The sequence below is a fragment of the Oncorhynchus clarkii genome, chromosome 27 (assembly GCF_045791955.1).
Source record: "Oncorhynchus clarkii lewisi isolate Uvic-CL-2024 chromosome 27, UVic_Ocla_1.0, whole genome shotgun sequence".
Classification (NCBI taxonomy): Eukaryota; Metazoa; Chordata; class Actinopteri; order Salmoniformes; family Salmonidae; genus Oncorhynchus; species Oncorhynchus clarkii.
Window position 1 is genome coordinate 36,421,459 of NC_092173.1, and position 12,895 is coordinate 36,434,353.

General features: G+C 44.2%; 1 protein-coding gene across 1 annotated transcript in view; it reads right to left on the reverse strand.

Moving 5' to 3' along the window:
* Positions 1 to 596: 596 nt before the first annotated feature.
* LOC139386326 (tumor necrosis factor receptor superfamily member 19L-like) overlaps positions 597 to 12,895 on the reverse strand; it is a 51,881-nt gene continuing 39,582 nt past the window's right edge. The window contains exons 7-11 of the mRNA XM_071131849.1: positions 11,520 to 11,600; positions 10,957 to 11,035; positions 6,149 to 6,523; positions 1,602 to 2,214; positions 597 to 1,405 (exon numbers count right to left, since the gene is read on the reverse strand). Of these exons, the coding sequence (XP_070987950.1) occupies positions 1,809 to 2,214; positions 6,149 to 6,523; positions 10,957 to 11,035; positions 11,520 to 11,600 (941 nt within the window). The 3' untranslated portion in view covers positions 597 to 1,405; positions 1,602 to 1,808. The remainder of the gene's footprint in view (positions 1,406 to 1,601; positions 2,215 to 6,148; positions 6,524 to 10,956; positions 11,036 to 11,519; positions 11,601 to 12,895) is intronic.

Genomic DNA, 12,895 nt, shown 5'->3' on the forward strand with positions numbered 1-12,895 from the left:
TGACCTGTCTGTCCCTGACTCTGCCCTGTCCCTGACTCTGCCCTGTCCCTGACTGACGCTGTCCCTGACTGACTCTGTCCCTGACTGACTCTGTCCCTGACTGACTCTATCCCTGACTCTGCCCTGTCCCTAACTCTGCCCTGTCCCTGACTGACACTGTCCCTGACTCTGTTCCTGACCCTGTCCTGTCCCTGACTCTGTCCTGTCCCTGACTGTCCTGTCCCTGACTGTCCTGTCCCTGACCCTGACTGATGCTGTCCCTGACTGACGCGGTCCCTGACTCTGTTCCTGACCTTGTCCTGTCCCTGATTGATGCTGTCCCTGACTCTGTCCTGTCCCTGACTGACACGGTCCCTGACTGACACGGTCCCTGACTCTGTCCTGTCCCTGATCCTGTCCTGTCCCTGATCCTGTCCTGTCCCCGACTCTGTCCTGTCCCCGACTCTGTCCTGTCCCTGTCCTGTCCTTGACTCTCTCCCTGACTCTCTCCCTGACTCTCTCCCTGACTCTCTCCCTGACCCTCTCCCTGACCCTGTCCTAAACTTGTCCCTGACTCTCTCCCTCTCCCTGTCGCTGTCCCTGTCGCTGTCCCTGACTCTCTCCCTGACTCTCTCCCTGACTCTCTCCCTGACTCTCTCCCTGACTCTCTCCCTGACTCTCTCCCTGACTCTCTCCCTGTCGCTGTCCGACCCTCCTCTGGTCAAATCTAAGAGTTTCAATATTCACAGCCCTATGTACATATATACAGTCATTTACACTGCTTTGACCACCAGTTCAACTTTAATCAGAAACTAAATGAAGTTAAATGCCATCTATAAGAGCTAAAGAGTACAACATGTAGTTCATGCTGTTTGTATATTATTATGTCTCTCTGTCAATGTTGGAGACTACATTCAACATTATCAAGAAGGCCTAAAACTTACGCTAATCAGCGTTTCAAATATAACAAGTCAAAACAGCTGAAAGTGTTAGAAAAATGATTAAAAGTTCTCTACACTACAAATTGGAGTGGTTTCCTATAATAATAATACTTGTTCTTTTTTGTATGTGTCTATGTGTCTATGTAGGCCTACCTCTGTGTGTGTGTGTGTGTGTGTGTGTGTGTGTGTGTGTGTGTGTGTGTGTGTGTGTATTGCACAGGGTCGAGTGCAGACTGTGTTGACCACACGGTTGGGTTAATTCATAGTTTGTTCCTCCTCTCTTCTCCCTGCCTCTAAAGACAATAGGAATAGATACAACTTGTTTGTGTTATAAATACAAGGGTTTCCCTTTGTCTGGAACCCAGGCTAACTTCCCAAATCCCAAATTCTCTGGTCACCATTTTGGAATCCCATCACATCCATCGATCAGCGAGGTAGAGTTATTTTTACCCAGCATTCCACTCTGCAAATGTTTAGCTGTTAACCTGTAAGAGAAAGAGCAAGTGGAAAGAGAGAGAGAGAGACGGAAAGAGAGAGAGAGAGACAGAGAGAGAGAGAGACAGAGAGAGACAGAGAGAGAGAGACAGATAGGAGAGAGAGAGAGAGAGAGAGAGCGAGAGAGATTATTAGAATGGTTGATCGTTGACTCACAGGATGTTGCTTCATGGGAATGTGACTTACAGGCAGGACTTGAGGTGGTGTGTGTTCCCAATGTCACCACCAGGGGTCAGTAGCTTCCTCACTAACTGTCAGGGATGGGATGCCAACTGGCAATTTGATGCAAAAATACAATTTAATTCATTCACTCGTCAGCACTGACAAACCGTAAGTGTGTCGTGATTGTGTGTGTCACGTTTAAACGTGCTGAGCTAGACGTGTGTGTTTTTGTCACTGATGACTAACTAGGGAGTATGTGTGTGTGTGTGTGGTTGACAGAGTTCTTCCCAGCACCACAATGACAGGCAATGTATTACTATTCCATAATTCAGCGGTCACTAGAAGAAAATGATCTCCTCTGTGTGCTGCCAGGGTCTCCTGAGAGAACTCAAGAAGCAGATTGTTCTGTGGACTGGAAAGAGGAAGAGAGGAGGTGAAAATAAAACGAGAGGGAGTATCAGCAAGACAGGAAGTAACCATCACCTCCTGTGTACCCCTGGCAGCTGGTGAGGATGATGACGAGGATGACTTGTTCGCCCCCAGCAGAGATGAATCCTCCACTGAGTCACTCGACTCTGGGCAGAACGTGATCTCCACGGAACCAGGCCTCTGCTCCTGAATCTGAGCCACCTGAAACCTGTTAATCAAACGGAAGATTGGTGCATGGATATGCGGTGCATGGATATACGGTGCATGGATATGCAGTGCATGGATATGCGGTGCATGGATATGCGGTGCATGGATATGCGGTGCATGAATATGCGGTGCATGGATATGCGGTGCATGGATATGCGGTGCATGGATATACGGTGCATGGATATACGGCGCATGGATATGCGGTGCATGGATATGCGGTGCATGGATATACGGTGCATGGTATTGCGGTGCATGGATATGCGGTGCATGGATATACGGTACATGGATTTACGGTGCATGGATATGCGGTGCATGGATATGCAGTGCATGGATATACAGTACATGGATATACGGCGCATGGATATGCGGTGCATGGATATGCGGTGCATGGATATGCGGTGCATGGATATACAGTGCATGGATATACGGCGCATGGATATGCGGCGCATGGATATGCGGTGCATGAATATGCGGTGCATGAATATGCGGTGCATGGATATGCGGTGCATGGATATGCGGTGCATGGATATACGGTGCATGGATATGCGGTGCATGGATATACAGTGCATGGATATACGGCGCATGGATATGCGGTGCATGGATATGCGGTGCATGGATATGCCTACGTACAGTTGAAGTCGGAAGTTTACATACACTTAGGTTGGAGTCATTAAAACTAGTTTACATGCACTTAGGTTGGAGTCATTAAAACTAGTTTACATACACTTAGGTTGGAATCATTAAAACTAGTTTACATACACTTAGGTTGGAGTCATTAAAACTAGTTTACATACACTGAGGTTGGAGTCATTAAAACTAGTTTACATACACTTAGGTTGGAGTCATTAAAACTAGTTTACATAAACTTAGGTTGGAGTCATTAAAACTAATTTTTCAACCGCTCCACAAATTTCTTGTTAACAAACTATAGTTTTGGCAAGTCGGTTAGGACATCTACTTTGTGCATGACACAAGTCATTTTTCCAACAATTGTTTACAGACAGATTATTTCACTGTATCACAATTCCAGTGGGTCAGAAGTTTACAAACACTAAGTTGACTGTGCCTTTCATTAAACAGCTTGGAAAATTACAGAAAACTATGTCATGGCTTTAGAAGTGTCTGATAGGCTAATTGACATAATTTGAGTCAATTGGAGGTGTACCTGTGGATGTATTTCAAGGCCTACCTTCAAACTCAGTGCCTCAGAGCCTCTTTGCTTGACATCATGGGAAAATCAAAAGAACTCAGCCAAGACCTCAGAAAAAAATTGTAGACCTCCACAAGTCTGGTTCATCCCTGGGAGCATTTTCCAAACGTCTGAATGTACCACGTTCATCTCTACAAACAATAGTACGTAAGTATAAACACCATGGGATCACGCAGCCGTCATACCACTCAGGAAGGAGACGCGTTCTGTCTCCTAGAGATGAACGTACTTTGGTTTGAAAAGTGCAAATCAATCCCAGAACAACAGCAAAGGACCTTGTGAAGATGCTGGAGGAAACAGGTACAAAATTATCTACAGTGGGGCAAAAAAGTATTTAGTCAGCCACCAATTGTGCAAAAAAAATCCAGAAAATCACATTGTAGGATTTTTAATTAATTTATTTGCAAATTATGGTGGAAAATAAGTATTTGGTCAATAACAAAAGTTTATCTCAATACTTTGTTATATACCCTTTGTTGGCAATGACAGAGGTCAAACGTTTTCTGTAAGTCTTCACAAGGTTTTCACACACTGTTGCTGGCAGATCTCCTCTAGAGCAGTGATGTTTTGGGGCTGTTGCTGGGCAACACGGACTTTCAACTCCCTCCAAAGATTTTCTATGGGGTTCTTCAATGCCCTTGCTGATGGAAGGAATGATGGAATCTCACGATACATGGCCCCATTCATCCTTTCCTTTACACAGACGTCCTGGTCCCTTTGCAGAAAAACAGCCCCGAAGCATGATGTTTCCACCCCCATGCTTCACAGTAGGTATAGTGTTCTTTGGATGCAACTCAGCATTCTTTGTCCTCCAAACACGACGAGTTTTTACCAAAAGTTATATTTTGGTTTCATCTGACCATATGACATTCTCCCAATCTTCTTCTAGGATCATCGAAATGCTCTCTAGCAAACTTCAGACGGGCCTGGACATGTACTGGCTTAAGCAGGGGGACACGTCTGGCACTGCAGGATTTGAGTCCCTGGCGGCGTAGTGTGTTACTGATGGTAGGCTTTGTTACTTTGGTCCCAGCTCGCTGCAGGTCATTCACTAGGTCCCCCCATGTGGTTCTGGGATTCTTGCTCACCGTTCACTTGTGATCATTTTGACCCCACGGGGTGAGATCTTGCGTGGAGCCCCAGATCGAGGGAGATTATCAGTGGTCTTGTATGTCTTCCATTTCCTAATAATTGCTCCCACAGTTGATTTCTTCAAACCAAGCTGCTTACCTATTGCAGATTCAGTCTCCCCAGCCTGGTGCAGGTCTACAATTTTGTTTCTGGTGTCCTTTGACAGCTCTTTGGTCTTGGCCATAGTGGAGTTTGGAGTGTGACTGTTTGAGGTTGTGGACAGGTGTCTTTTATACTGATAAGTTCAAACAGGTGCCATTAATATAGGTAACGAGTGGAGGACAGAGGAGCCTCTTAAAGAAGAAGTTACAGGTCTGTGAGAGCCAGAAATCTTGCTTGTTTGTAGGTGACCAAATACTTATTTTCCACCATAATTTGAAAATAAATTCATTAAAAATCATTCAATGTGATTTTCTGGATTTTTTTCTTCTCATTTTGTCTGTCATAGTTGAAGTGTATCTATGATGAAAATTACAGGCCTCTCTCATCTTTTTAAGTGGGAGAACTTGCACAATTGGTGGCTGACTAAATACTTTTTTGCCCCACTGTATATCCACAGTAAAACGGGTCCTATATCGACATAACCTGAAAGGCCGCTCAGCAAGGAAGAAGCCACTGCTCCAAAACCGTCATAAATAAGCCAGACTACGGTTTTCAACTGCACATGGGGACAAAGATCGTGCGTTTTAGAGAAATGTCCTCTGGTCTGATGAAACAAAAATAGAACTGTTTGGCCATAACAACCATCGTTATGTTTGGAGGAAAAAGGGGGACGCTTGCAAGCCGAAGAACACCATCCCAACCGTGAAGCACGGGGGTGGCAGCATCATGTTGTGGGGGTGCTTTGCTGCAGGAGAGACTGGTGCACTTCACAAAATAGATGGCGTCATGAGTCAGGAAAATTATGTGAATATATTGAAGCAACATCTCAAGACAGTCAGGAAGTTAAAGCTTGGTCGCATATGGGTCTTCCAAATGGACAATGACCCCAAGCATACTTCCAAAGTTATGGCAAAATGGCTTAAGGACAACAAAGTCAAGGTATTGGCGTGGCCATCACACAGCCCTGACCTCAATCCTATAGAAACTGTGTGGGCAGAACTGAAAAAGCGTTTGCGAGCAAGGAGGCCCACAAACCTGACTCAGTTACACCAGCTCTGTCAGGAGGAATGGGCCAAAATTCACCCAACTTATTGTGGGAAGCTTGTGGAAGGCTACCCAAAACATTTGACCCAAGTTAAACAATTTAAAGGCAATGCTACCAAATATCTAATTGAGTGTATGTAAACGTCTGACCCACTGGGAATGTGATGAAATAAATAAAAGCTGAAATATATAATTCTCTCTACTATTATTCTGATTATTCTTATTCTTATATCTTATTCTGACATTTCACATTCTTTAAATGAAGTGGTGATCTTAACTGACCAAAGACAGGGAATTTTTACTAGGATTAAATGTCAGGAATTGTGAAAAACTGGGTTTAAATGTATTTGGCTAAGGTGTATGTAAACTTCCGACTTCAACTGTATGTACACAATGCTCACACTTAGCAACAGTATATGTGTGTGGGTGTGTGTGTTTCCATCCTCACCTCCCAACAGACCGGGTCACCTCCCCAGGAATCCTCCACTTCCCTTCAGGGAGTAACCCTGACCCAGCCCTGGGCGTCTGGGAGATCTTAGTGGTGGAGTGGTGTGTGTCCACGGGGGGTAGGAGAGGGGTCTTCTGGAGGGTCTGGAGGTCCAGAGGGTGTTTGAGGGGGGTCAGGAGGAACTTTGGGGGTTTGAGGGGGCCGAGGGGGGGCAGGAGGATGGGGGGCCATTTCTTCTGGGCACAGCGGGAGCAGCAGTAGCCGTGTCGGGGGCCAGACAGGCCAGACAGACCAGAGATGGTGTGGAGGTGAGACTGGTGAGGACAAAGTCTGGGTAAGGAGAGGAAATGAGTCAACGGAGACAGCACCGGGAACCTGGAGTTGGGAGAGAGAGAACATGTATGAGCAGGTATGCAGGCACACACACACAAAAGCAGGTATGCACAGACGGGGAAATGATCATAGTGCTTCACACATGCAAAACACCCACTTTTACATGGTTTTGGCGTGTGTGTGTATGTGTGTGTAATAGGGTAGGGACAGACAGCAATACCCCACATCTGGTTTCTGTCCAACTACATCGCCCTCTTCAGAAACCAACCCCACTAGCCTAATTAAACCCTTGGCCTACTGAAACCCTTGGCCTACTGAAGCCCCTGGTCTACTGAAGCCCCTGGCCTACTGAAGCCCCTGGTCTACTGAAGCCCCTGGCCTACTCAATCCCCTAGCCTACTGAAGCCCCTGGCCTACTGAAGCCCCTGGTCTACTGAAGCCCCTGGTCTACTGAAGCCCCTAGCCTACTCAATCCCCTGGCCTACTGAAGCCCCTGGCCTACTGAAGCCCCTAGATTACTGAAGCCCCTAGCCTACTCAATCCCCTAGCCTACTGAAGCCCCTGGCCTACTGAAGCCCCTGGCCTACTGAAGCCCCAGGCCTACTGAAGCCCCTGTTCTACTGAATCCCCTGGTCTACTGAAGCCCCTGGCCTACTGAAACCCCTGGCCTACTGAAGCCCCTGTTCTACTGAATCCCCTGGTCTACTGAAGCCCCTGGTCTACCAGTGAAACACCTGGCAACGGGCAGAGCCTCCCTTTATTAAAATGCACAGTGTCCAAGCGGCTCTGCCATCCCAGCCTTTATGAAACCACTCAGTGCAGAGCCGCCTATTGTTCCATTGTGTGGGAGGGTCCTGTGATGCTTCTCTGACCCCAACAACCACCACTAACCTCTGGTTACCCCTGGACCACAGAAAAGGTATGTGTGTTTGTGTGCATGTGTGCATAATGCTTGTGTGTGTGAGCATGTAGAGCGTTCCAGAACGCAAGCTGACAGGCAATGTCCCAAACTCACAGGAGAGAACAACAGAACATTTCAGAACATCTGAAGGGCTTTTCCATTAAGCTGCACATTATATCCTTTTGCTGTTATCTGTGTTCTATACCCTGTCCTATACCCTGTGTTCTATACCCTGTCCTGTAACCTGTGTTCTATACCCTGTCCTGTAACCTGTGTTCTATACCCTGTCCTGTAACCTGTGTTCTATACCCTGTCCTGTAACCTGTGTTCTATACCCTGTCCTGTAACCTGTTCTATACCCTGTCCTGTAACATGTGTTCTATACCCTGTCCTGTAACCTGTTCTATACCCTGTCCTGTAACATGTGTTCTATACCCTGTCCTGTAACCTGTTCTATACCCTGTCCTGTACCTGTGTTCTATACCCTGTGTTCTATACCCTGTCCTGTAACATGTGTTCTATACCCTGTCCTGTAACCTGTGTTCTCTATACCCTGTCCTGTAACCTGTGTTCTATACCCTGTCCTGTAACCTGTGTTCTCTATACCCTGTCCTGTAACCTGTGTTCTCTATACCCTGTCCTGTAACCTGTGTTCTATACCCTGTGTTCTATACCCTGTCCTGTAACCTGTGTTCTTTACCCTGTGTTCTATACCCCGTCCTGTAACCTGTGTTCTATACCCCGTCCTGTAACCTGTGTTCTATACCCCGTCCTGTAACCTGTGTTCTCTATACCATGTCCTGTAACCTGTGTTCTCTATACCCTGTCCTGTAACCTGTGTTCTATACCCTGTCCTGTAACCTGTGTTCTATACCCTGTCCTGTAACCTGTGTTCTATACCCTGTCCTGTAACCTGTGTTCTATACCCTGTCCTGTAACCTGTGTTCTCTATACCCTGTCCTGTAACCTGTGTTCTCTATACCCTGTCCTGTAACCTGTGTTCTCTATACCCTGTCCTGTAACCTGTGTTCTCTATACCCTGTCCTGTAACCTGTGTTCTCTATACCCTGTCCTGTAACCTGTGTTCTCTATACCCTGTCCTGTAACCTGTGTTTTACACCCTGTCCTGTAACCTGTGTTCTCTATACCCTGTCCTGTAACCTGTGTTTTACACCCTGTCCTGTAACCTGTGTTTTACAGCACAGGGTATAGAGAACCGGTCGGTCAGTCAGTGTGTGTGAAGACACAGGAGTTCAAGGCCGACCGCGCTACTGTAGGCATTGTTAGCAGAAAACAGGTTCCACCATTTTAGTGAATGGAAAAAAGAAAACTGTGTGGTCAGTCTTCGTAGAAATAAAAACATGTTTTGACGACAATCATTCCACGGAGGACCGAGTGTCTTCACTCCTCCCTTGCACTTGATTGATGAATTAAGGTCACTGATTAGAAAGGCTCTTTCCACAACTGGTTGTCTAGGTCTTAATTGAAAGTTAAAAACTAAAACCAGCTGACACTAGGCCCTCCATGGAAGGAGTTTGACAGCCCTGATTAATTGTTGCTTGCAGTACCCCGGTTGGCCTTGAACTCGAGTTACTCAATGAGAGGCGGCAGCACTGACATAGCCTGCAACATCACTTCCTGGAGTAGCTCAAACTGTCACGTCTTCATGAGACACCATCTTAACGGACTTCTGTTGGCTTAGATGTGCTATTGAGTCTTCACATAGGAATAGGGTCTCAAAGGGAGGGTATATTACTGGAAACTTTCTAAGTTTACTAGTAAGCTACCAGAATGTTTGTATCTTTCAATATTTTTTTAGTCATTCATCACAAAACATCTAGTGGCCCTTTTGAGTACTTCAGATTATCTCAGGTGTCTAATTATCTCTGGTCCCCTGTGAGGCCTTACCACATGTAAACTATATGAAATAATTAAGCAAGATGATTTTAAAAGAGAAAAATAGAATGACAAAGCTGTAAAACATTAAACTAAATATAAACTGTCAACTTAGTGAATACTAAGTGTTTTAATATGAGGGTTTCAGCATGAAATGTCAAAATATATTTGTTGTCAATGTTCTGGTGTCAAACTGGTGGTAATTGATTACTTGATTAGGATATTTTCTCATGAACCATTATGGTCTATTTTACTAGAAAATCATGGATAATATGGAAACAGATATAATACATGAAAACTATGTATGAATACATTTTGTTGCCTGAATAAATATGTTTTTTCACTGGCTTACTCACAATACCCACAATGTTAAAGTGGATTTTTTTTTTTTTTAAATGTGTATGTTGCATGAACTCAATGACTACGTAATTTACAATTATATGTAATGTCCCTCGGTTCGAGCCGTGAATTTCAAACACAGATTCAACCACAAAGACCAATTCCTGGCAAGGAAGGGCACCTATTGGTAGATGGGTAAAAATAAAATAAAAATACATTGAATATCCCTTTCAGCATGGTGAAGTTATTAATTACACTTTGGATGGTGTATCAATACACTCAGTCACTACAAAGATACAGACGTCCTTCCTAACTCAGTTGCCGGAGAGGAAGGAAACCACTCTGGGATTTCATGAGGCCAATGGTGACTTTAAAACTGTTGCAAAGTTTAATGGCTGTGATAGGAGAAAACTGAGGATGGATCAACAACATTGTAGTTACTCCACAATACTAACCTAAATGACAGAGTAAGAAGAAGGAAGCCTGTACATAAGAAATTCAAAAACATGCATCCTGTTTGCAACAAGGCACTAAAGTAATACTGCAAATGTGCTATGTTTGGGGCAAATCCAATACAACACATTACTGAGTACCACTCCATATTTTCAAGCATAGTGGTGACTGCATCATGCTATGGGTATGCTTGTAATTGTTAAGAACTGTCAAGTTTTTCAGGATAAAAAATAAAGGAAAGGAGCTAAGCACAGGCAGAATCCTAAAGGAAAACTTGGCTCACTCTGCTTTCCACCAGACAATAACCTAAAACACGAGGCCAAATCTACACTGGAGTTGCTTACCAAGAAGACAGTGAATGTTCCTGAGTGGCCGAGTTACAGTTTTGTCTTAAATATGCTTGATAAACTATGTCAACACCTGAACATGATTGTCTAACAATGACCAACAGCCATTTTGACAGAACTTGACATATTTAGAAAATAAAAATTGCCTAATGTTGCACAAACCAGGCGTGGAAATCTCTTAGAGACTTATCCAGAAAGACTCACAGTTGTATTTACTGCCAAAGGTGCTTCTACAAAGTATTGACTCAGGGGTGTGAATACTTATGTCAATGAGATACGTCTGTATTTAATTTTCAATACATTTGCAAAAAAAATCTAAAAACATATTTTCACTTAGTCATTATTGTGTATTGTGTGTAGATGGGTGATGTCATCCATTTTGAATTCAGGCTGTAACACAACATAGAATAAGTCCAAGGGTATGAATACTTTGTGAAGGAACTGAGTGCAGGCATTGCTCTCGCCCAGTAGGACTAAGCAGAACACTGTTTAAGGTAGGATATGTCTGTCTATGCATGTATCATATATAGGGTTCTCACTTGATTGAGGAGGCTTTGCTGATGGCCATCTGTTTACTCTCGTACTCCAGTAGCAGCTCCTCCAGGGCAGCAGCATTCTCTACAACACATACAGCACTTCAGCAAATACTGCCTAGAATTACTACATACATAACTGTAGGAGTGATTGCAGCACTCCCGCCCACCCACCCACCCACCCACCCACACCCACACACCCACACACACACACACAGAGAGATTCTTTAGGGAAGATATTATTGACAGTGGATGAAATCAGATCAGTGTGATGACCGCGCTCAAACCCAATTGGCTATTATCTCGTATTGATGAAGTTAGTGGTTTCAAACCCCACAAACCTATTAGCAGAGACGTCTCTCTGTGTTTGCAGATCTGAACAGACTAGGCAATATGCCTAAACCTGGCCTTGTAATGGGCATAGGAGAGCCCACACCCATAATTTTCACTTTCAGATCACCAACACAAAAGGGGTAAAAGCTAGGGGTTGCTTTACGCTCAGGCCTAATACATAAGCAGAAGCAGTGACATCATCATAAACAGGGACGTCATCATAAATGAACTAGTACCTTTCTTTTCTGTGATGAGGCGCACTAGAACACTGATGGTGTCTTCATTAGGATCGTCTACGATGTAGGGACAAGCGTTACCTACAGAGAGAGAGGGAGCGAGAGAGAGAGAGAGAGAGAGGTGGGGGGGCACAGAGGGAGTGAGGGAGAAAGAGAGAAAGAAAGAGAGACGGAGGGAGAGAAATATTCAACATTACTACCCAGAGAAAAAGACAGGCCATTTTTAAGTAACCGACCGGAGAACCAGACAGGGACTGAACTGGGATTAAGTTTAGAAATAAGGAAACATTCCACAGGGATTTGAACCAAAATTACTTTTCAACTCATTAAAGAGGAGGCAAAGGAAATCATGGAGACGGTCTTTGTCTATTTGAATAGGTGTGATGTATGCGTTTGAGTGACACTTCAGTGTGATGTATGTGAAAAAACTGTAGGTCTGTTGCACACCAACAGAGATGAGTAAACTTGCTAAATCTCCCGTTCTGTTCGGGAGTCCTGAAATTCTCTCTCTCTCTCTCTAATTTAATTTCAATTTAAGGGCTAAATTGGCATGGGAAACACATGTTAATATTGCCAAAGCAATAAACAAAAGTGAAATAAACAATAACAGTAAACATTACACTCACAGAAGTTCCAAAAGAATAAAGACATTTCAAATATCATATTATGTATTTTTACAGTGTTGTAACGATGTGCAAATAGTTAAAGAACAAAAGGGAAAATGAATAAACATAATTATGGGTTGTACCTACAACAGTGTTTGTTCTTCACTGGTTGCCCTTTTCTTGTGGCAACTGTTCACAAATATTGCTGCTATGACATCACACGGTGGTATTTCACCCAGTAGATATGGGAGTTTATCAAAATTGGGTTTGTTTTCAAATTCTTTGTGAATCTGTGTAATCTGAGGGAAATATGTGTCTCTAATATGGTCATACATTGGGCAGGAGGTTAGGAAGTGCAGCTCAGTTTCCAACTCATTTTGTGATCAGTGTGCACATAGCCTGTCTTCTCTTGAGAGCCAGGTCTGCCAACGGCGGCCTTTCTCAATAGCAAGGCTATGCTCACTAAGCTTCCTTCAGTTTGGGTCAGTCACAGTGGTCAGGTATTCTGCCACTGTGTACTCTCTGTTTAGGGACAAATAGCATTCTAGTTTGCTCTGTTTTTTTGTTAATTCTTTCCAATGTGTCAAGTAATTATATTTTTGTTTTCTCATGATTTGATTGGGTCTAATTGTGTTGCTGTCCTGGGGCTCTGTGGGGTGTGTTTGTGTCCCAGGACCAGCTTGCTTAGAGGACTCTTCTCCAGGTTCATCTCTCTGTTATGGAATGTTTCGGAATCACTTCCTTTTAGGTGGTTGTAGAATTTAACGTCTC